The 24,501-nt window shown below is 43.1% G+C and overlaps 2 protein-coding genes across 9 annotated transcripts in view; one reads left to right on the plus strand and one right to left on the minus strand.

The window, feature by feature from the left end:
* Positions 1–23,572, plus strand: mcf2b (MCF.2 cell line derived transforming sequence b). 8 transcript variants are annotated; one of them, XM_081701949.1, is made up of 27 exons: positions 2–834; positions 1,917–2,036; positions 2,291–2,407; positions 2,926–3,075; positions 3,354–3,478; positions 3,666–3,780; positions 4,201–4,320; positions 4,581–4,772; positions 5,006–5,224; positions 5,318–5,489; positions 8,571–8,659; positions 10,113–10,198; positions 10,335–10,401; positions 10,533–10,648; positions 10,771–10,840; positions 11,454–11,546; positions 11,662–11,754; positions 12,054–12,179; positions 13,323–13,544; positions 15,296–15,388; positions 15,786–15,864; positions 16,203–16,254; positions 17,943–18,055; positions 18,443–18,549; positions 18,716–18,843; positions 19,188–19,306; positions 21,563–23,572. In XM_081701949.1, the coding sequence occupies exons 1-27, from the start codon at positions 784–786 to the stop codon at positions 21,601–21,603; spliced, it is 3,075 nt and encodes a 1,024-aa protein (XP_081558075.1). In that variant the 5' UTR covers positions 2–783; the 3' UTR covers positions 21,604–23,572. The 8 variants fall into 8 exon arrangements, with proteins under 8 accessions (XP_081558078.1, XP_081558075.1, XP_081558076.1 ...); XM_081701946.1 differs by having other exon boundaries at positions 3–834; positions 17,859–18,055; XM_081701951.1 differs by having other exon boundaries at positions 4–834; positions 18,731–18,843.
* The window catches only part of f9b (coagulation factor IXb), a 10,200-nt gene continuing 7,330 nt past the window's right edge, over positions 21,632–24,501 (minus strand). Inside the window, exon 8 of the mRNA XM_027008261.3 lies at positions 21,632–24,295. Coding sequence (XP_026864062.2) covers positions 23,742–24,295 — 554 coding nt within the window. The 3' untranslated portion in view covers positions 21,632–23,741. The remainder of the gene's footprint in view (positions 24,296–24,501) is intronic.

Here is a 24,501-nt window from a genome sequence, read left to right on the forward strand (position 1 = left end):
AACGCCATTCGATTATTTATTTGATGCACAGTTAAAGCAGCTGAACCTATGGACAGGTATAGCTATATAAATAGTACTGTTCCAAGGACGACTCGTCTCAAACCACAGAACTCTGTCCAGAACTCTGGTTTTAATACCGAAGACTTTCGTCATCAAACAGATTTAAATAAAGGACCGTGTTACGTGCACGAGGAATGTTGCTATTGCACTGAAGGATATCAGATCGCGACAAATGGAGTCCTATAGTGTTTAATTAATACGAGATCTGATGAGTCTCAGCTGCCCACTCTTACTTATTACATGTCTACATTTTAAATGATTTTCTTTGTACACTTTTACTTACACGTTTGATTTCCCATTTGGTATCTAGACCTCCCCAAGGACAACAGCAGGGGTCATACATCAGCAGAGGTACAATAAATCATTGTCGACCTCTGTCCGTGGTCCTGATACTACCCTGCGTATTCTTCAACAAGGGCGCCCTCCTGTATTTTACAGATACTTTGACTTATAAGCATTGTCTATAAAACGTTACATTAATTTGCTTGAAAAACAAGTAAAGGATGGTGTAGATGCGAAGTGCGCCGCATGACAGTGCTGCAAGCACAAGTATCAAGGTGTTGCGGGCAGCGAGCTTTGCTTCTTGTGTCGTGGGCACTGCAGTAGCGCGCTCTGCGGCTGCTCACTGTCTCGTAGAGTCCCGCAGACAAAGTGATGGAGGGTGGTAAGTTGTGAGGCAGAGGACGGGGGTTTTGTCCCCTCACAAAGGCCACATCTGAAACAATGGCGGAGGACAATCCACTGAGGGGGCTTCCCCGGATCCGAAGGGCTACGGTAAGACACGTTTTTGGTCTGTTTAATACGATGGGACTAGAATCGCTTATATTAAGCTCATGCGGAGTGCTAATAGCATGCTCGTCCAGCATGTGCGCCCATCTAACGTTTCCGATGGGGCCGGGTGGGTGTCAGAAATAGCCCAGAAATAGTACACACACAGGTCCTCTCTCTCTTCAGATTTTAGACAACCAGCTATTACCTATGTTTTAAAATAGCTATTGTTGTCACCGATGGCATATAGAGTGCCTGGTGTCACTCGTAGGCTGCTCTAGCGGTTTAATGCGAGTTACCAGTCCAGCAGCGCAGGCAGGATTTTGTAACCAGTTAAATGCTGGGGGAGGGGGGAGGGGGGGCACACCTTTAAACCTTAGTGGACGTCTCCACCAACGAATCATACTTTATACATGCTTTAGATTTTAATCTGAACCCTCTGTAAAATAGCCATTTCTGATTAGAAAATCAGCCGAGCTTTCATAATCCTCTCAAACACCTGCAGTCTACGAAATCTAATCCATTTATCTGCACGTAGCCTGTCACGGGGAAGGGTGATTAGTGAGAAATAGGGCAGCAGGGAAACTGGATGGGTTTGAGGCTCTGCCGTGTTTCATTGATTAGCCATCTGTAAAGTTGAACATGATTTACCACTGCCGGATCACTTGTCCACCGACTTTGGAAGTAAACAAATCAAATGGCACCCTTACAGTCAGTAACTACTCCCACAGATTGTTTATATCCACAGCTTGATTCTACTCAGTTTGGCAAAATCTCCCAATCACGTGTGTAAGTGGGATTTAGAGTGATCCAGATTTCTCTATATGTGTAAACACAGCTGTGGGTGGCTGAGGTGCATCCAGAACTTCTTCTTAGCCATATGCAGTCCAATTATATAATCAATTAACTTGGCACCTATGCACATGGAAGAGCAGAGCTGAAACCTAGACCTAGCTTTTATGCAAGGAAGCTGTCGCATCAGAGAGGAGTTTTTAATCAATGTGTGTATAAGGGGAGACACTGAAATAAGGAGAATAACACAAACACAAACCACCCTCTGTAACTGCTGCTCTTTGTGCATGTTTTAGACCTCCTTTCCTGGAAATCTCCACCTGGTTTTTGTGCTGCGGCCCAGGAGTCAACCTCAGAGCACCGGCTCAGACCTGGGCTTCCGTTTCACACAAGATGACTTTATGCTCAAGATGCCGGTGAGGAGGACCGGACAGCTACACGAAACCACTAAAGGATATGGAAATCAGGAGCTTATCACTGAATTACAGACTGCATGCAAAAAAAAGCTTCACACTATATAGCCTCATCTCTGTATACAGGCATCACCTGATTACTTTTCCAGCACTTACCTGATCTAAAAAGACTTGGACAGAGCATCATATCAATTACTTCAGTCTTCAAATTGCATACGATGAAATCCATGTTCTCTGTCCATTTGTCTCTCTTGCAGGTGGTCATGCTGAGCTCAGTGACTGATCTGCTCCACTATATCAATGAGAATCAGTTAAGTTCTGAGTTTGGTGGAACTATGGAATGCTGCCCTAGTGACTGGATAGTTCTGAGAACGGTAAACATTCTACTGTAAACGGTAAACGGTAAACATTCTACTGTGAATGGTAAACGGTAAACATTCTACTGTAAATGGTAAATGGTAAACATTCTTAAGCAGCACCATGTCACTGATAGACACCTGCACTGTGCACACACGCGCTCCCTCTGTCTGCCAGCACTGGGCCTCGAGCTCCAGGCAGTCTCCTGTCATTTCCTGGACTGATTACAGTACACTTCAATACAATATTTACAGAACCCTTATATTTATGGTCCTTTGCCGTCAGAGATGAAAGGATCAATAGTCAGCCTATTCGTATTTGAAAAAAAAAGTAGGTGCTTTATTACTCTAAATACACATTACTTTTCCTTGTTCCATATCTTACAGATGACCAGGAGTAATTACAATAAAATAAAATAAAAAACATTCTTAGAATTACCGGTGACCTAATTTAATTTATTAACTAGTTTGAGCATTTTTTGAACCATGACAATATGCTTAGTAATATATGTTTTTGTCTCACATGCCCCCTGTAGGCCATAGAGAGCTTTGCAGTGACCGTAAAGGAGATAGCCCAGTTACTGCAGGCCTTCGGTACAGAACTGGCTGAGACAGAGTTGCCAGATGAAGCAAACACAATCGATTATCTCCTCAGATCTCACACGGACAAGTACAGACAGATGAAGGTACCATGTGGATTTATGTATCTGTCAAATCATCTGATTAATTGGGAGGTGTGCCATATAGGCAATATATGCAATATACAAACTACAGAACTGGGGGTATAAATGCATTTGTGCTGTAAGGGCTGGAACCAAAGCATCTAAAATGTTACTCTAGTTCTTTTGAAATGAGTAAGAAAAGTAACTGTAAGTCCAGTGTCCTTTGAAGATGGAATGCATGGCAGGAGATGAAAGTGCGCTGTTATAAGAGTGAGTGACTGACATTGCATGAACTGAGGCAGGATGACATTCGGGCAGTCATACGAGAGGGGAGGCAGATCCTGTCCAACCTGGAGGGCGTCAGGGCAGCAGAAGACGCTGCAGCAGAGGAAAGAAACATCAACCAGGACAGGGACACAGTACAGAGGTTCATACCACTGCCAGCAGGCATCCACACTAGTACTTCAAGCATTTGATTCGATTCATATTCATGTGGCATTCAAAAGTTGCCAGATTATCTTAATTCAAGTGTAGGTATTTATTTTACTGGGCAAATTAAATATAATCCGGTGGACCACTGAACTTGTTCTGTGTGTGTGTGTGTGTGCCTGCAGGCTCTTGGCCCAGCTGAGGGATATGGAAACGGCTTTTGATGGTTTTTTTGAGAAGCACCACCTTAAGCTACAACAGTATCTACAGCTGTTGAGATATGAACTGAGTTTCCATGAGGTAACACTAGGTGGCGATATTTTCAAAAAATTATGTTTGATGATCAACAGCTATTTTTTAAGCTCAGCCAAGGGCAAACATGCTCCAGAGGATGTGTAAGCAGAAACACGCTGCTGTCCCACACAGAAGGTTAATCAGGCATCAGCATGCCTCTCTGAGTTATTTACCATCAAAAACACTGCTAATTAACTTCAAATTGTGCAGTCACAGGCAGGGGTGTGGTCATCACGGTTACAGTTCACTGCACATTGGTTCTAAACTGCAATATAATAGGAAAACTTTAATCTTAAAAAAAATTGTGCAAAACATACTTAATTAAATGCCTAATATAAATTAGTGAGCATCACATCTGTCCTGAAAGTGCTGTGAACTGAATCTCTGTCTCTTTGTGTCTCTGTGTGTCTGCGCTGTGCTGCACAGATGGAGAGCACCCTGGAGAAGCTGAGTGTAAGGGAGAAGGCCATCCCTACTGTAGGGGCGACTGTGGCTCAGACTGATCAGCTCCTCCAAGATCTGGAGGCCTTGGACTCTACGGCTGAGGTCCCCTTCTGCTGCCCACCTATTTTTAAAAAAGAATCTGCTTAGCAAATCAATTTATTAAGTTCTTCGAGTATTGGTTTTCTGTTATTACTATACCTTATTCTTTTTACATTAAATCATAAACTAATGTAATGTGTGTGTGTGTATATGTGTGTGTGTGTGTGTGTGTGTGTGTGTGTGTGTGTGTGTGTGTATGTGTGTGTGTGTGTGTGTGTGTGTGTGTGTGTATGTATGTATCTGTGTGTGTGCTGGGCTGTCAGGAGGAGATGGGGCATGCTCAGATCATCATCCTGCATGGGCATCAGCTGGCCGCGAGTCACCACTATGCTCTGGCTCTAATAGTGCAGCGCTGTAATGAATTACGACATCACTGTGACACGCTGACCACTGCACTGCGCAACAAACACAACACACTCACACGCACACGGGAACTACTGCTGCGCCTTGAGGAGGTACACACACACACACACACACACACACACACACACACACACACACACTCACACACATACATTCACACAACCAATAGCACAAACCTAGCACCTGTGTTCACTAGTGTTTCTGTGTTTGCGTATGTGTGTGCGCACGTGTGTGTGCGCACGCGTGTGTGCGCACGCGCAAGTGCGTGTGTGGGTGCACCCCCGTGTGTGTGCATGCATACATGCATGTTTGTGTATATGTGCAGACAATGCGCTGGTGTGATGAGGGGGCCTATCTCTTGGCTAATCAGCTGATGGATAAGTTCCAGTCTAAGGAGGGGGCTCAGGCTGCTCTGCAGGACATAGAGAAGCTAATAGAGGCAGCTCCACTTCACCTACAGAGGCTGATGGAAGCAGCTCTGTCAGGCCTCCACCCTGATCTGCTTACATTGGACTTCCAGGCAGTTCTCACCCCACAGTTACAGGTACACAAACACTTAAGCAAACTGCCATTGCGGACAGCAGGCAGACAGAATCATCACCCCTTGGAAGACTCACTCTCCCACTTTGTTCCCCAGTCCCAGATAGAAGCAGTTGTACAGAAGCTGACTACCATGCAGGCAATGATCCACAGCAGGCAGGCCTGCCTGCGCAAGCTCGCTGACATCCAGGTCAGACCCATCCAGCATGTGTCTCCCAGGCCAGAGAGTCCCCCACGCTGCAAATCTCCCCTCTTCTCCCCAAAACACAGTATGCTCAGTACACACTGCACATACTAAACATGTTATACTCACACAACCCACTGTTTACATATACATTTACAGCATTTGACACCCTTGTCCAGAGCAACTTACAGAAGCGTTTTGTAGATTCTATCAAAAACATATCCTCTTAAGTTGGTGTTAAAAATACTACCCGGCTAAGGCTAAATCACTAAAATGAAAGACAGTAAAAGTAAAATGCATATTTAAGTTATTAGGGACTGAAGAGGTAAGTCTTCAAACTTCATGTGAAGACAGCCAGTGACTCAGCTGTATGGACATCCAAGGAAAATTCATTCCATCACCTTGGTGACAGGACAGAGAAGAGTGTTGAAGCATGTCTTCCATGTGTCTTGAGGGATGATGGTTCAAGTCAAGGAGTGATCAGTTCCCAGCTTGTGTCCAAGTAGCATGAATCACAGCTCACTCCTTTTGATCCACAGATATCTAGAGGCTTTTTCTGCTGCCTCCATTCCTGGCACTCGGTGGCCTTCCTCTTGTGTGATGATCTCGTGTGATGCCCAGGAGACTGTAGACCTTACACGGAGAATGAGCTGCAACTCTTCTGTAGCCAACCTCTGTTGGCACAAATTGAACGCTCCACACCTTTATACAACTCTCTGCCACCAAGTATTGGCTCGTGTCCTTTCAATTTCCTCTTCCATCCTCTCCTCTCAGGTCACAATGAGCTACAGCAGGACCACCTGCTCTGATTTTTCTTAAACTAGCACACTTTCTGGGCTCAGGTTGGTCTCTGGTGTTCTCTGGAAATCTGAGTTGCTTGCAAATGGCACTGCAGATAGTGTCACTGTAGATAGTGGCACTGCAGATAGTGTCAACCTTTGGCACTGCAGATAGTGTCATCATTAGTCTTCAGCACCTGGTCATGCAACCAGCTGTAGCAACCTTTACCTAGTGCTTTGGAGCAGGTGCTAAGAATGTTCCAGTGTTCCTTTCCTGAGGCACAATGTGGGACATGTGGGTGAGTTGACCTTTCCCCAGGTGAAGAGGTTGGATGGACTTGGATGGATGTCATAGACAGACTGCACTACAAACTCTATGTACAATGGCTCAGCCTGCCACAACTTGGACTAGGAGATCTCTCGATCCAGCACCTGTTCCCGTCCTGCCCATGTTCACTGCTAGCTCATACTTACCATCTAGCTTTCAGGCAGCTCCTCAACCCTGGTTCCTACCTCTGTCCTTGCCCTCAGCTTGGCCATGACAGATTGATGGAAAGATGCCAAGCCCTGCTCTTCCTGCTCTTCTACGGGAATTCACAGATCTGTAGTGGCCACAAAATCCTGGGAAGGATGCTGTACTGATCCAGGCCTTGAATTCCACTGGCCAGGCCACAGGTCCACTGCTGCCAACCATGCCTCCAACTCCTGGTTTGTGGTCTTGAAAGTGGCAGCATCCTTAAGAGTGCTCTCAGTGGCCTTCCCAGGGTTTTTGCCTGGCTTCTTCATGACTGATGGTATCTTAGTACCTCCCAGATAAAAACACTAGCAGTCAGTCACTTTCCCCTTCTTCATGGGAAGGTGTCAGATTGTCCATAAAGGCTCTGGTAATGAGCTGTTAGACTTTGTCAGGGGCCTTCTACCTCCATTGACTTTACCAGCAAGTTCATGGCCAAGGCAAACAGGATCACTGAAATAATGTAATAATCATTGTCCACTGATGACCCCTTTTTCCATCTGGTGCCATGCCGAAGTGATTGCCCCCAAGGTGACTCTCCGATTGAAGCTATAATAATAGTCTGACATGAGGTCCCTGACCTTACCTGAGACATGGTGCGATTCCAATGCTGTCTCCACCAGCTGGTGTGGTATTGATCCATATGCATTTGTGAGATCCACCCACTGCAGTGTCAAGTCACCTCTTCCTTCTCATGGTTCTCTAATCAGCTGTGTCATGCCTCCTGTATGTTGGAATATTATGGCACATTCATTATAGACTGTCTGAGATCCCACCCTTCTGGACAGAGTTGTCAGTGTTTGCTTCATTCAGTAGGTACTGAGTTAGGTGTTGGCCTTTACACTGAAAAATATTTTCTCTTCCACACTGAGCAATGAGATTGTCCTGACCAATGAGATTGAGCAGTGAGATAGACCTCATTTGGAATCCATACACCTTCTGAACATCTCCATTGTTGGGGCATCCAGATAACCCTCAGGATCTTGCACAGATGGAACAGTAGCCTGGGACACCTTTTACATACTTTGTAGGTCATGCCACTGGTCCTGGGGCTAAACTGGCCCTCCCACTAGCTTCACTCCACCAGGGATCATTGTTCAAATCAAATATGAGCTGAGAAATTGCTCAAGGGACCCCCCAGAGTACCTCCTCCCTTGCTCCATCACTGTTAATAATGGGTTTGAAATGAAAGATGCACATCTCCTGACTCACTCTCTTGCCCTTCAGCCCTGCAAAGAGATATGAGCTTCTACGTAAGAATACCATGGAGTTCTCCCAGAGCTTGCTTCGCTTTCTCACCAGATTCTTCAGTGCATGGAACTTGACTTATTTCACTGATTCTTTCTTTAGTGGGTCTTGTGCCCTTCCTTACACAGTGCCAAACCCTTCAGCTGCAAGCTTGTCAGCAGTCCCCTTCAAGGTCGCTTCCAGAGTAATGACTACAGCATCATCAAACTTGAGCCAGACAATATCTGAGCTTGCTGGTGGCCACTTAACTGTCTGATGTTCCACTATTCAGCTTGGGACTGGAGAACCTGACACTTAGAGGTTGCAGGTGCTGCGAGGTGGCAAGCACTACTCCATCACCATCAGTTTGAGTTGTCCACTGTCTCTCCAGCTGTTACCACTTAACACATGGCCATTCAAGCTGGTTACACTCACACAACATGATCCCCATACCAAACACAACAGGTAAAACCTGCAAACATGGCGTTAGTGTATGGTGTTAGTAACACCAAGGTCATGGGTTCAGTTTCCAGGGAGCACACGTGCTGTCATACTGAAGAATATGCAAATATATAAGTGTCTCTGGTTAAGAGTGTCTTGCAAATGCTGTAAGGGCAGGCTAGTTCACTGTGGTCTTTGATTTCAGGCTTTGATGTGAATTCCAGTTTGAAGTTCAACTTTGACCTCTCTCTACCTTGCAAACGAGTCTCACGGAAAAACAACAACACTAAGAAGGTCAGAGATGGTTGATTTTAAAAACCCAGAAAAAGCTCTGGGTGTGTGCAAATGTTTTAATTTATGTGAATTCTAAGGTCAAAAATGCCCTGTGTAGGTATAGGAAAACTAGAGAAAAAGTGTAGTAACTTTCCTTGTCTGAACGTCCAAAGTAGTCCTGACAAAGTAAACTGCTTTTTCTAAAATCTACATGTTGATTTTTTTTTTTTACTGAAGGAAAAATATATTGTTTAGTTTACCGATGACAATGATGATGAGATATATACTTTATCGTCCCGCAGGAAAATTTTTCATGGACTCGACACACAGAAAAAGTAACATACAGGAACAGAATGAGACATTTGCAAATAATTGACCAATGTTCGAGTTTTTTTAATTAAATAAGGGATAATCCAGAGTGGGAGTCATTAGCCAAGCAGAGGTCCAAATCCAGAGAGAGAGCAACCAGAACACAGGGGCCAGGAAAGGTGAAACCGAAGAGACAATCCGGGGTTTACATAGCCGAAGATCAGTTCTACAAAACAGACATGCCAAATAGGGATCAAACAGAGACGGAAGCCAGGCAGCAAAACAGATCGGTAACCGGAAAGACAAACTGTAATAACGCTCGGTATGCATGCAATGCTCGTGGCAATACCTTGCAAGGTGTACATGGGAACTGACAGGTTTAAATAGAGGGAAGCTAAATGGGAGACGGATAGAATGAGTCAGTAATCAGGAGCTGTAGGTCAAGCAAGCATGTGACTATCAGAGGATCTGGGTTGAGCGACGGGAGAGCTGTCATCGGGAGGATGCTGGGAAATGGAGTCCAGGCTAGGAGACATGACAGAACAACAATCACACGTTCACATACACACATCCTGTAGTGTCAACATTTGAGTTATCAAGGAAAATACTTCACAGCCTACTAGCCTCAAAAAAACAGCTCTTCAGTTATTTACAATTTGCAGTCAGCTCAACAACCACTGCACAGTCCCACAACCATCAACTACTACTGCACAATTCCACAACCATTGCAGTCCCAGTTATTGCTGTTGCTGCACAGTCCCACAACTCCTGCACAGCGCTGCCCTTTCTAAACCTCACAATTGTCGCAGTCTGCACAGTCTCCCAAACCAGCCTGCAGTTATTGCACAGTCCTTCTGATATTGCACAACCTCAGATGTGCTGTATTATTTGTTCAGATGTGTGTGGGTGTGTATATGGTGTTCAGGTGTTTGGATGTGTATATGGTGTTAAGACATTTGAGTGTGTTGGTGTGTTCAGATGTTTTGATGTGTATATGGTGTTCAGGTATTTGGGTGTGCTTTTGTATTCAGACATTTGGGTTTATGTATTGTGTACAGATTTATGGGTGTGTACGTGGTGGTCAGGCATTTGCATGTGTTTACGGTATTCAGATGTTTGGATGTATATATTGTGTTCACTGTTTAATGTGTTTTGAGCGGTGCAGATTGAGGTTCAGCATGACTATGAGGGAAAACGCAACAGCCTGGTGTATGAACCAGAGGGACTAGAGACCCAAGATCAGCATAGACGGTGTGAATCCCACCAGTCCCTACAGTTACAACTACACATCTCACCCTGCAATTCCTCACCTAGCTCTGCCTCTCTCTCCACATTCTCTGTGTTTCTCACTCGGTATCTGTCATTTTTTCAAATGTATGTCTTGCAGCCATGTTATGAAGGAGTTGATTGAGACAGAGAAGATCTATGTAGAGGAGCTGCTGTCAGTGTTATTGGTAAGGAACATAAGTCATCTTTTCTAAACCTGTTTACCCTCCTGGGTCTTTATCATGCTAAGGATGTGTATGTGTGTGTGTGTGTGTGTGTGTGTGTGTGTGTGTGTTCTCCCCTTGCTAATGTGGGTCAGGGTTACAGGGCTGAGATGGATAACTCTGCCCTCTCTCACATTCTGCCCTCCCAACTGCATAATAAGAAGGACGTTTTATTTGGAAACCTGCCAGAAATCTACAAATTCCACAGCAGGTATCAAAAACACACACACACACACACACACACACACACACACACACACACACACATACACACAAACACGCATGCACACACAGTTAGTGTAAACTTATATTTATATTGTATTTGCTCTGTAGGATATTTGTTCAGGACCTGGAGAGCTGCGTGGAGAGCCCAGAGAGAGTGGGAGCATGCTTCCTGGAAAGGGTGAGCATCCTGGAACTGCTGAGCACCAGTGCAGTAGTAAACAATCTGATCACTAATGCAGCAGTGAACAGTCTGGTCACCAGTGCAGTAGTAAACAGTCTGATCACTAATGCGGCAGTGAACAGTCTGGTCACCAGTGCAGTAGTAAACAGTCTGATCACTAATGCAGCAGTGAACAGTCTGCTCACCAGTGCAGTAGTAAACAGTCTGATCACTAATGCAGCAGTGAACAGTCTGGTCACCAGTGCAGTAGTAAACAGTCTGATCACTAATGCAGCAGTGAACAGTCTGGTCACCAGTGCAGTAGTAAACAGTCTGATCACTAATGCAGCAGTGAACAGTCTGGTCACCAGTGCATTAGTGGCAAACCAGTTGTGACAATGGAAAGGAAAAACTCCCTGAACAGATTAAGGAAGAAACCTTGAGGACCAAGTCCAGCCTCCTAATCAGTAGTGCAGTAGTCTAGGGGGCCTAATCACCAGTGCAGTAGTGAATAGTCTGATCACCAGTGCAGTAGTGAACAATTAAATTAGTACACTGATCTATTTCAACGGTAGAATTCATGTGTGCATTAAGGGGCTCATCTAAATCTGTTCCTTTACTGGTTCTGCAGAAAGAGAATTTCCAAGTATATGAACGTTACTGCCAGAACAAGCCTCGCTCTGAAGCCCTGTGGAGGCAGTGCTCGGAATCACGCTTTTTCCAGGTACAACAGGCACACTGCCTCTGCCTCTCCTGGCACTGCAGAACAGGCATAACGGTAAGTGTAGAGTGAATCTTTAGGTCTCTGATAGTGCTGCTCTCCTTGTCTCTCTGTGTAGGAGTGTAAACAAAAACTGGACCACAAACTGGGGCTGGATTCCTATTTGCTCAAACCCGTTCAGCGTCTAACCAAGTACCAGCTGCTACTGAAGGTACACTTGAATTCTCCACCAGCAATGTTCAGAACAGAAAAATCATTTTCATTGTGTGATTTCTTTATATACATAAAGTACTGACTATTTAGAATGTGTGTGTGTGTGTGTGTGTGTGTGTGTGTGTATGTATATATCCTGTCTGTACCTGTGTATGTGTCTGTATCTGTATGTCTGTTTATGTATTTGTGTGTTTGTGTGTTAATATTAATGTGTCTGTGTGTATGTGTGTCTATGTGCTGGTGAGTGTGAGTATGTCTATGTTATAACAATATATGTGTGTTTGTGCATGTTTTCAGGAGTTGCTGAAGCACAGTACAGAGTCGCAGTATGTTTCTGAAATGCAGGGGGCGCTCAATGCCATGCTGGACCTCCTTAAGTCTGTCAATGACTCTATGCACCAGATAGCCATCACAGGTTATGAGGTGAGGAAGGGTTGTGTGTGTGTCCCTCTATGTGTCTGTGTGGTGTGTGTGGGGGTATGGGTGTTGGTATATGTGTGTGAGTCTGCGCTGGGGTGTATGTGTTTGTGTGCTGGTGTGTGTGTGTTTGTAAAGGGAGCTGCGTGACCTAGGCAGGTTGCTGTGTGTGTGGTGTGGTTATGTGTGTCTATGTGTGTCTATGTGTGTGGTGTGTGTGGGTTTGTTCCCCTGTGTATGATGTTGTGTTTGTGTGTTTCTGTGAATCTGTGACCATATTCACATCTGGAATTAACATGTATCCTGGATGGTCCAATCACAAGGGACCATCTAAATACAGAGCTGTGTAAACCTGACATTTTGTCACTCTTCCACCGCAACTGCAACAGTGCTCTTATTGTCAAGCTTGCTTAACTACACGCAGAGCAATTTCCAAACAGTCATTGTGTTTTATGATGACTCCAAAACATCATAATTCCAAAACAACCATTATGTATTTCCAGCTAGGGTAATGTCATGGTTGATATGGGCAGTACTTGTTGCATCAGGATGCATTCACACTACAAATGTAATGTGGCCTGATGTGTCCCAGACCACTTCCAATGTGGTTTCAGTGATTGGATTAAACTTCATTTTACCCCATTCACACTTCGTGCTAGTCAATTATGATCTGATTGCCCATAATGAATGTTAATGCCATTTGTGAATAGGGGCTGTTTGTGTATGTGTGTGTGTGTGTGTGTGTGTGTGTGTGTGTGTGTGTGTGTGTGTGCAGAGGCAGCAAAGTGACTTGGGCCAGGTGCTGTGTGTGTGTCTGTGTGTGTCTCTCTGTCTGTGTGTGTCTGTGTGTGTGTATGCATGTGCTTGCATGTGCACTCGCACAGGTGGAGCAGAGTGACCTGGGCCAGATGCTATGTGTGTTTGTGTGTGTGTGTGTGTGTCTCTCTCTGTCTGTTTGTGTGTATGCATGTGCTTGCGTGTGCAGGGGGAGCAGAGTGACCTGGGCCAGATGCTGTGTGTGTTTGTGTGTGTGTGCGTGTGTGTGTGTCTCTGTCTGTTTGTGTGTATGCATGTGCTTGCGTGCGCAGGGGGAGCAGAGTGACCTGGGCCAGATGCTGTGTGTGTTTGTGTGTGTGTGTGTGTGTTCAGGGGGAGCTGAAAGACCTGGGAGGGTTGCTGATGCAGGGCTCCTTCAGTGTGTGGGTGAGCCACAGAAAAGGGGCCACGCGGGTGAAGGACATGGCTCGCTTTAAACCCATGCAGAGACATCTGTTCCTCCATGAGAGGGCACTGCTCTTCTGCAAGAAGAGAGAGGAAAACGGGGATGGGCCAGAGCGCACAGCCTCCTACAGCTTCAAGCACTGCCTCAGGGTCAGAGAGCACACACACTCACACACACACACACACACACACTCTCTCACACACACAAACACACAAACACACTCACACACACACAGACACACACAAACACACACACTCACTCTCTCACACACACACACACACTCACACACACACACACACTCTCTCACACACACACACACACACACACTCTCTCACACACACAAACACACAAACACACTCACACACACACAGACACACACAAACACACACACTCACTCTCTCACACACACACACACACACTCACACACACACACACAAACACACACACTCACTCTCTCACACACACAAACACACACACTCACTCTCTCACACACACACACACACACAAACAAACACACACACACACTCTCTCACACACAAACACACAAACAAACACACTCACACACACACACAGACACACACACAAACACACACACACACTCACACACACACACACACACACACACACACACATGCATATACGCAGAAAACGTGTGTATATGACTTGAAAGGCTGTTTATATTCATAGGAAATAATTTATTTATACATTTCTTGCAATAAACATTAGTTACTCTGAAAATATACTAGCTTTCAAAGACATGTTAATATACACAAATACACACACATACCCACACACACTCACACATACATATACATTGTATTGCTAGCTGTTGCTATGGCAGCAGTGAAAAATAACTCATCTACACTTATGGAACTTTGCAACTCCATGGAATGAATGTTATGATTTTAACATCATAAACATCATAACATAAACAACACTGCCTAAAACGTTGAGACCTCGAGACAAACACATCTAATCTCCATGTGACCTACAGCCAAACAGCCCAAGAAGCTTGTAAACATTGGAGCCGTGTTATGTCACTGGGTTTGGATCGAGCTTTGTTGGGTCAGACTGCCAGATTGAGTAAAGGCTGTATCCCATTGTTAACCTCTAAAGCAACAGTCAGTGGGGATTAGCAATAGATATCAGTTACTATAAAAATATACTAGCTTTCAAAGAATCAACAAACATGCATGAACCAAATTACATCAAACTATGATAGACATCCAGTAGTAACAGAGGGCAAGTGCTTTCCCTGCAACAAGTGTGGTTCTGAATGTGGTTCTGAGTGGTTTAGAGTTTGGTTCTGAATGTGGTTCTGATTGTGGTTCTGAGTGCGGTTTAGAGTTTGGTTCAGAATGTGGTTCTGAGTGGTTTAGAGTTTGGTTCAGATTGTGGTTCTGAATGTGGTTCTGAGTGCGGTTTAGAGTTTGGTTCAGAATGTGGTTCAGAGTGCGGTTCTGAGGATGGTTAAGAGTACGATTCAGAATGCGGTTCAAACTGTTTTTCCAAGCATGGTTCAGAATGTGGTTCAGAGTGTGGTTCAGTGTGGTTCAGAGTGTGATTTTGAATGTGGTACAGAGTGTGGTTTTGAATGTGGTTCAGAATGTGGTTCAGAGTGTGGTTTTGAATGTGGTTCAGAGTGTGGTTTAGAGTGTGGTTCAGAGTGTGGTTCAGAGTGTGGTTTAGAGTGTGGTTCAGAGTGTGGTTTAGAGTGTGGTTCAGAGTGTGGTTTAGAGTGTGGTTTAGAGTGTGGTTCAGAGTGTGGTTTTGAATGTGGTTCAGAGTGTGGTTCAGAGTGTGGTTCAGAGTGTGGTTCAGAGTATGGTTCAGTGTGTGGTTTTAAGTGTGGTTCAACGTCTGGTTTTGAGTGTGGTTTTGAGTGCAGTTTCCCCTGCAGATGAGCTCTGTGGGAATCACTGAGAACATTAAGGGGGATGTGAAGAAGTTTGAGATCTGCTACAGTGGCAGAGAAGAAGTGTACATAGTGCAGGTAAGCTGGTTAAGATTTAAAAATGCAAAAGCTAAAATGCATGAAACCCAGCAAAAGTCCCAGCACTCTACTGGTGCCAGAAGACATAAACATAACTAAAACACAAACATTAGCTCCTCAGAGCACATTAGTGACAATATCCTTTGCTGAAGTGCAGTTAAAGGCCCAATTCAAGAATCACTGAAACTGGCAGAACAGTTCTGTATACTTTAACAACAGAGGGTTCCACTGTCTGACTAATAAACTCATTTAAAACAACACCAAGGTCACTTAAGCCAGCTCTGGAAATGATCTGCAATTCATAGACAAATTTCTAAAATAAATCTTGAAGCATTAATCTAGGATGGAGTAGTTATATGTACAGCCACATGGAGGCGCTCTGCTATTTTCTCTACAGGCTCCCACAGTGGATGTAAAGATGGCATGGCTCGGTGAAATCAGAAAAATTCTCACAAGCCAGCAGAGGACTCCTCAAGGTTCCTGCTTTGATGATAGTTTGTGTGTTAATATATTTGTTGGGTGTGTTTTGGTACTTCTTAAGTTGCATTATGTTTGTTATATTCATCTGTCATATTTTTGGGTTTGCATGAAAGGCTGGATATGGTATGTTGTGTTTTGCACCTTTTTTACTGTCTCAATCACACTTTTCTTTTATCCACCTCTCTCCCCCCTTTCTTCTCGCCCTCTCTACTTTTCTCTTCTTCTCTTCCTCTCACTCCCTCTCTCCCCCTTTCCTCTCTTTCCTCTCTCCCTCTCTCTCACTCTGTGCTTTTTGTCCTCCCTCTTCTGGCCTTTCACTGCTTCCATCTCTCAGATGACGGTCAGGCCGCAGGGGAACAGCCACTGTCTCCTCCATTAGCTCACAGGTGAAGCTCAGTACAGCAGAACGTTTCTCCTCTCACTGCCCTTCCCAAACTCCTCGTCTAACGTCCCTGTCTTCCTCTCTCTGATTACTGATTAATCACTGTCTCCCCGTAAGTGCTCGTCCCGCTGCTCACAGCAAACCCATGCACACGTCTGCTCTCTTAGGGCTCTCTCAGCTGATTTTGGAGTCATGACATGCCATTTAAACTCAAGTTGCTACTCCTTCCCTTTTTTAAGTTGAGTAATTTCACAGACTATGTGAAAAGCACAGACTATTAGGGACGTGTGAATTGGTTTCCCATGGTGCAGTGGTGGCTCAGTGGTTAAGGTACTTGACTAGTGATCAAAAAGTTCAAGCCTCACTATTGCAAAGTTGCTTAAGTTGTATTCAGTAGTATTGTCAGTTGCTTTGGAAAAAAGCTAAATGGTTCTTCCTGCTCTTTCTAAATTTAAGATGCTGCATCTCACACATGTATGTATACATGCATGCTAGGCCTTAAAACAACCAAGTGTGTGGGTCAATTGGTTAAAATGGATCTGAACACTTTAGCATTTATTGAATAGAGAAAAAATGGCATTTGAAAGGTCTGGAGTGCATAGATGGGAGTTATGGAGTTGGTAGTGGGGTCTCAAATAGAATAACTCCTGCTTTCAGAAAATGGATTCGGAATATAAATGTCTGTAATCCAGATGGTTGGGGGGAATCCAAATCAGTTAAGACAATACAACATATTAAAGGAGAAATTTCATGTAAATGTTTGTAGTAAAGGATAATAGGACACTGGGCACAAATAAACCACACTTAAAAACTTGAATTTAGGTCAGTTTGTGGGTTTTATGACCCCTATCTTAAGAATGTATAATAATGATATAATAAATGTTTACCTAACATTTTTATGCTGATGTAGTAATGCTAGAATAGTGCCAAAATAATTTTAGAATTTCACTTCTACTTAAATCATGTTTTACTGATACAAGGGAAGTTTTAAAGTACTTGGAATTTTAAAATTTACACTTGTGCCCTTTAAACCTCAGTTAATTTATTGTGGGCAAATGCTAAACAAGTACTAAACGAGGCTTCCATGAATGAAATAAAAGTTACTGATGGAATGTCATTAAAGTGAAGAAAAATAAACAAAATAACAATACACTTATAAACAATACACTTATAAACAATACACTTATAACAATACACATATAAACAATACACTTATAAACAATACTTATAAACAATACACTTATAACAACACTTATAAACAATACTTATAAACAATAAACTTATAACAATACTTATAACGATACACTTATAAACAATATTTATAACAATACACTTATAAACAATACATTTATAACAATACACTTATAACAATACTTGCCTTTTAAGTCAAATTCAATGTCTTCACCACAATGTTGTGAATATATTGAGATTTTACTTTGACTCAGGAAATGAAATGCAAATCTTCAATGGGATCTTATTCATTGTACTGTGTGATTGGCTGGTTGAGAAGCGACCCATGCTGTAACGGAGTTCCTCCCTGTGACAGTGTTTGATATTGTGTTTCTGTCCCTGTGTGCTTGCGTGTCCGGCACTGCTCGGGCTGGCCAGTGGGGAGAGAGTGTCAGTGTGCATGCCCTGGAGCACCGCCCACATCACTGGCTGCTCAGGTTGTTTTGATGTCCCTCCTCACAGCAAGCTGCAGGAGGTGCCAATGAGCTCTGAGGAGGCTGAGTCGGGTCGCACTAGTCCAGTTCTGACCGATCCTGTGGTCTTCTCCCCCCGGCCACGGCACCACAACCGACGCAGTGAGTTTGTGCACAGGGGAGTGGTTTGTTTGGGTTGGTTTTGGTCTGGTTGGGTAGTTTTGGCTGTTTGGGGCCATTTTGGGGAGTTTGGAACAGTATTATTATGCAAGGAGAGTCATAATGTATGTGCAGTTATATGCAGAACATTCCCTCTAATTTCTGTAAGATTTAAACAGAAATCTGATTTTTATTGGTTTATAGTCCACCTTTTAATGATTGAAGTGAGTTTTGTCTACAACACAGTCCTGCCTTGGTCAGATATGGCTGTTGAGGGTGTGCTATCTCTCTGTGTGTGTGTGTGTGTGTGTGTGTGTGTGTGTGTGTGTGTGTGTGTGTGTGTGTGTGTGTGTGTGTGTGTCTGTCTGTCTGTCTGTCTGTGTGTTTAAGGTTGGCCAGGCACCTCTAACTCAGTGGACATTTGTGAGGGGCTGGAAGACTGGTCCACAGACTTGTCCTACATCTCAGACTCTGATGAGGAGGATGACGTTGCATTGGTGAGTGACAGTCTGCAGTTGCACCTCAGCCATTCTGACCCTTCATTAATTTATCTGCTGCATTTACATGCTGCATAAACGTTTACCAATCAAATAATCCTTCAATCACAGCATGTTCATTTGTTGTTCTGAAGTGTGAAATTATGGGTACTTTGTTCATCAAAAGGTTGGTGTTCTTCAGGTGCCGGGAAAATACCGTGCAATGGTGGACCATTTAAAGTGTGGCAAAGATGAAATCATCATAAAGAATGGTGATGTCATTCAATTACTGCATGAGAACACAGCAGGGCTTTGGTGAGTGCTTCGTTTATACATTATTATTTTAATAATGCAGATTCCTGTTCAGCTATAAATTGCAATTTACATTTGAGTTTGTGCTACTTAGCATGAATAATGCTAAATGTCTGCGCGGACAGTGTAGTGCGTAGTGTGTTTCAAAATGCAAAAGAATACAGCATTTTAATAAGAAAATAAAAAGAAAACAAACAAAAATGTGTTCCTAAGAAATATGTCAAGCAAGATCCACTGTTACATCAGGAATCTAGGAACAACAGAGACTGCTCTGGGTACAAAGAAGAATTGCTTTTATGTGGGTGAAAACTAATGCATTGTCATGTATTTCCTGGTTACCCCTTTAGGCAAGTTAAAAACCTGACTAGAGGAGGCGAAGGGCGACTGCCTATCGATACCTTGCAGAGAATACTGGGAAATGAAGGCAGAAGTTATATGACTAGATTGGGAGGTGACCTTATGGTAGGTGAGCCTTTTCAGTTAGTAGTGTTAGTAGATGCTAGAGAAATACTTTTTGCTTATTTCACAGTTATCACCATTAACAAGTGGACAAAGGTTAGATGTTAATGCTGAATGACCTGGGTCGAGTTTCCCAAAAGCATTTTAACACAAAATCATCGATAAATGATAGAACAATTATCATACTTGCTACGAGGCTTTAGAGACATGAAGCCCTATTCATCGTTATTATTATTATTATTATTTTTGTGTGTGTGTGATTTTTGCTGGACCACATAGCAGGCTGAAATAAGAATAGGAATAAGAAATAGGTTTGCTAAGATAGTGTTGTTTTATATCTCTGCTTGAAATATTAAAACCGTGTAACATAATGTTATAATGTAATGCATTTGTTCGCATGTAGCTTTCATCCGCGCCAGCTAGGTTAGCTAAAATGATGGCCTGCGCTTGAATGAAGCATATAAAGGGATGTGAGGATGTGCCGAGGCGTACATAGTGAGAAGATACATGCTGGCCATATTTATCTTGAACATTGTGTCGTTTACTTAGCTACGTGAATGAATGTTAGTTAGTAGATTTCAACTGAGTTAACGGTAGTTGGCAAGTAGTGACAAGTGTTGTATCTTTTGAGTTTGTTTGCCAACTACCTTGATATCCGCATCAATTTCAGACCGTTGCGGAGAGCAGGAGTAGCTTAGCTAGTTTTATCGTTTCATTTTTGTTTACATCCTTGCTTTAAATATCGATATAACATTATTCACATTTTCATGTAGCTAACGTTAGCTAGCATGCCGTGTTACAAGTTGCATAAATCCGTGCCATTTGCCTGTAGTTGAGAAAAGAAATAAGATAGCTAGCTAAAACTGCATATGAGCATGGATTCATTTTTTAGCTACACTGTCCATATCTTTTCAGTTAGTAGTGTCCAAATTGGCTAGACCTTTTGGTCTTGTTCTTAGAAACACCTATTTCAAATAAATGAGGATGCTGAGGCTACAAATGTATACTTTTTGGATTCGTTATGAACACGTACAAAATCTATTGACAGCGATCTGCGATCAGTACCTGAAAACTGGACTGAGAAACTCAGTCTGTTCAGTGGAGACGCAGATTCATTTGGGACGCGTGGCTAAGATAGCGACACAAACACAGACAACACAGGTTGAGGCGGCATGCAAATCCCCCCATGTTACTCACAAATATCAGTGAACTAAGGTTGCGAATCTAATTCCAGCGAGAGACAAGAGACTGCTGTATAATATGCCTCACAGAAACAAGGATATCCGATCAATCCATTGCGCTTGCAAGGTTCTTGCGTCACACGAACAGAATAAAAGGGAAAAGCATAGGGAGTGGTGCAATCAGAGGACCATACGCCCCATCAAGCCCTTCTGTTCCCCAGACCTAGAATACCTTATGTTGGGTAGGCCACTGTGACTACTGAAAGAGTTTTCAGGATTTATTGTCACCACAGTGTACTGACCTGGCACTCAGAAACTGCAAGGCAATTAACAGGCAGGAAACTGCTCACCCTGAAGCTGTCTTCAATGTTGTTGAGGGCTTTAACAGAGCAAACCTGAGTAAAATCTATCCCAAATATCGCATCAACTGCAATACATAAAAATACCAGAAACTAAACTACTGCTACATCCCCTTCCGGGAGGTATGCAAAGCCATCACCCGGCCTTAATTTGGTAAATCAAATCATTCCTCCATCTTGCTTCTGTCCACCTATAGGCAAAAGCTGAAGCAGAAGGCGACTGTCATCAGGAACGTTCAGTACCGATCAGACCAGATAGCCTCTAACAATAATATCGCAGAGTACACAGACTCGAGCACCGGATTTGTTAAAAAAATAAATAAAAAAATGCATAGATGATGATGAGCCCACAGAAGCAGTCTGTGTTTACCCTGGTCAGAAAAAATATGGCTGAACCGTGAATTGTGCACAACACTGAATGTGAGACATGGAGGAGTCTAAAAAATCAGCTATTTGCTCTACAGGACTGTAAAAGCAGCTAAACCTGTGACCAGGGCTAACATGGACGCACAGTTTAAAACCACCAATACAACGTGTAAGTGGCAGGAGCTGAAAAATATAAGAAGAAAATAGGGAAAGCATGTGACTAACATTACAGGTTCCTCAGATTCAAATCCTTGTGTCTTTTATTAGGCAACGTCACATGAAGCGATGAATGAAACATAACAGATGCCACAGTTTGTGGCTCTGTATTTCTTTCTAATATGATGTGGTTTCTTGCAGGCTCGGGAGATATGAAGAGCATGAAACTCAACAGCCTGTAACTGGATCATCCACAGGGACACAGAACCATCACAACAAAAGGACGACAATATCCTGTATTTGAACTGTTCACAAACTAACCCGAGCACAGGTGCACCCTGCCCCCTCCCACACACCTATCCACCCACAGACACACAGCAAAGTTCAGTAAAGAAAGCAAAGGAGTAAAGATCAATGTGAATTTCATCTCCCATTAACTGGTTTCTTCAACCATGTGGTACAGATTAGATCTTGGTCCAGAACAGCTGGAAAATGACACAACTTTGAGCACAACCTGTTACACTGATCTGCATTTCACATGGGAGACATTATCATCAGCAAAAACAGCTAGAAGTTGGGTTTTTTTCTATATATTCACAGTCCATAATGACTCATCCTATGTGCCATCCACTGGTTGGTTCAGAGCAGTCATACAGAACTTAAACGTATGGTATGTTACTGGTTCTTTTCCTTTTCAGACACAGAGCCAGTTAAGATTGCTGTTTGAAAACTGTTAATATAGGAACCATATGATGGGACAGGACCTCTGCTGTTCAAGAACTACTTTGTGTGCCAAAACTTGATATTCCATTACCATTTGTCACAGTTTTTCTAATCTTTTATTATACTTAAATAGTTTCATAGCCTCACATACATGTTTGATCCAGAGAACATGAGGATTACTTAGAAATCCTAAAATTTCTCATAGTGTCTGTTAAGTTTATCACTTTAGCTGTACAGACCCAATGAGCAGCCATGTTAGCTAAAGGCTTTTCCCCTCAGCCAAAAGCCACACCCTCAGCCAACAGCCACGCCCCTTAATTAAAGATGACTCCCCCCAGCCAATGACCACTCCACTTAAGTAAAGATGACTCCCCTTATCTAAAGATGACTCCCCTCAGCCAACAGCCACTCCCCTTAACTAAAGATGACTCCCCTCAGGTTACAACAGCCATTCCACTTAACTAAAGATGACTCCCCTCAGCCAAAAGCCACACCTTCAGCCAGCTAAAGGTTGCTTCCCTCATTCCTCTTGTGCTGTGAGGTATGTGGCAGACTTAGAAATATAACTTGCACATGAAGCAGTACTTCCAGTTCTAATTTATAGAGTGATGTAATCTATAGAGAAAGATATAAAGGGGTGTTTCACTAAAGAGATCTCCAACAAACTGATTGTTTTGCATGTGTGGCATGTTAATAAATGCACATGGAGAATTCATGTTCATAAACACACATGAACAGTGGGTTTCAGCTGACATGTTTCTTCCATATGTGTGTTTCATTACCTTCTAAACGTTTGAAAGCCATAAATGTGAAATTATATCTACAGTATGATTTATTATTATGAAATTGATCCCATGTCAATATAGTATAAAATCTATAAAAATACTTTAACTAGATATGTAAGCACAGAATGTATGATGAGAAGACCTATTTTTTTCTCAGTTGCAATGTGTCTATTAAATTATCACAGTAAATATGACCAACTGTACAGACAAAGATGTATTTGGTCTACAAAGTATGTTTATTTAATATTGTGGCAGTGATTAATGTGTTTAAATTTCATTTTCCCTGATGTTCAGAAAAGTAAGAAAAAGTATGACATCTAGCACTGAATGTTATTATTAATTTTTTACACATTAGCCTGCTGATATTTGTAATACTCAGTGCAGACCCAGCAGAAGGCCATGCTGCAAGGCTGTCTTCATCAGTGTTTCAGTACTGTTCAGTGCTTCAGTACTGTTCAGTACTTCATCAGTGTTTTAGTACTGCACCATGTTTTTGTTTCCATGAAATGCTTCAGGTCCAGAGCTAAATGCATTACAGTGCTGACTGAGTTCCAACATGCTAGCATAATTTGTATTATGATGGGGATAACCAAATATGGTTGTGTGTTCTGAAACTAAGAACATACTTAATATCACATCAGAGCATTTTTGTGTTGAATAAGCATCTGCAAAATGTCAAATAAAGTTTGGTTTCTCCATTAAAGCTAGAATAAGCAAGTCTGTCGAGCTGTATTACACATAAATCACCTTCTGAAAGAAGAAAGTCCCTTTTGTGATCTGCTCAGACCAAAGATATAAAAGACAAAAGACTCATTTCATTTTTGCTGAGGGTGTGGGTACTGGTCTACAGTTGGGAAAACTATTTATTTTGATCAAGAGGAACCTGCTCTGATTCCAGTGATGTTGGTAATCCAGGTCATGTATTTGGACACACGTGTATAGATGCCATACTTGCCTTCCTTGGCACATTCATCCCCCCAGCTGATGATGCCGGTAAGGAACCAGGTATCACGGTAGCTGGTAGCATGTGGGCCTCCACTGTCTCCTTGGCACGAGTCCTTACGGATGGTGCTGTATCCAGCACAGAACATGAAGCGGGAAATCTGAGCACTGCTTTTGCACTCAGTGCGGTCCACAAAGGGAACCTCAACCTTCTGCAGTGTGTCAGACTCCTTCCCTCCAAAGCGAATTCTGCCCCAACCACTCACTAGGGAATGAGGCACAATGCTCAGCAGTTTCTCAGTGAAGTGTATGGGACCCAGGCAGATCGGTAGGGCGTAGTAAGAGAATTTGACCGGTGTTTGGAGTTTCAGCAGGGCAATGTCATGGTTGTAGCTACGCTGGAAGTTGTAGTTGGAATGTACATGGTGTTCAGCTATTTCATGATCACTCTCTCTTCCCTCTGGTTCTTTGACATTATGTTCCCCTGCAGAGGGATGAAAGAAGATGAGCCTGGCTGTGCTTGTGGCTCTGGAACTGAGAAACTGTCACACAAACCATTTCTAGCTGATAATCACAGACAAGGAACTAAGACAGGGAACCCAAAATAACTGCTTATCCCTGCAGTTAATATGCTTTAAAGGAAAACCCTCAGCTAAAAGACTATGTTCTTAGCATTCATGAAACTTGGAA

The sequence above is a fragment of the Electrophorus electricus genome, chromosome 19 (genome assembly GCF_041902795.1).
Source record: "Electrophorus electricus isolate QZ-2024a chromosome 19, ASM4190279v1, whole genome shotgun sequence".
Classification (NCBI taxonomy): Eukaryota; Metazoa; Chordata; class Actinopteri; order Gymnotiformes; family Gymnotidae; genus Electrophorus; species Electrophorus electricus.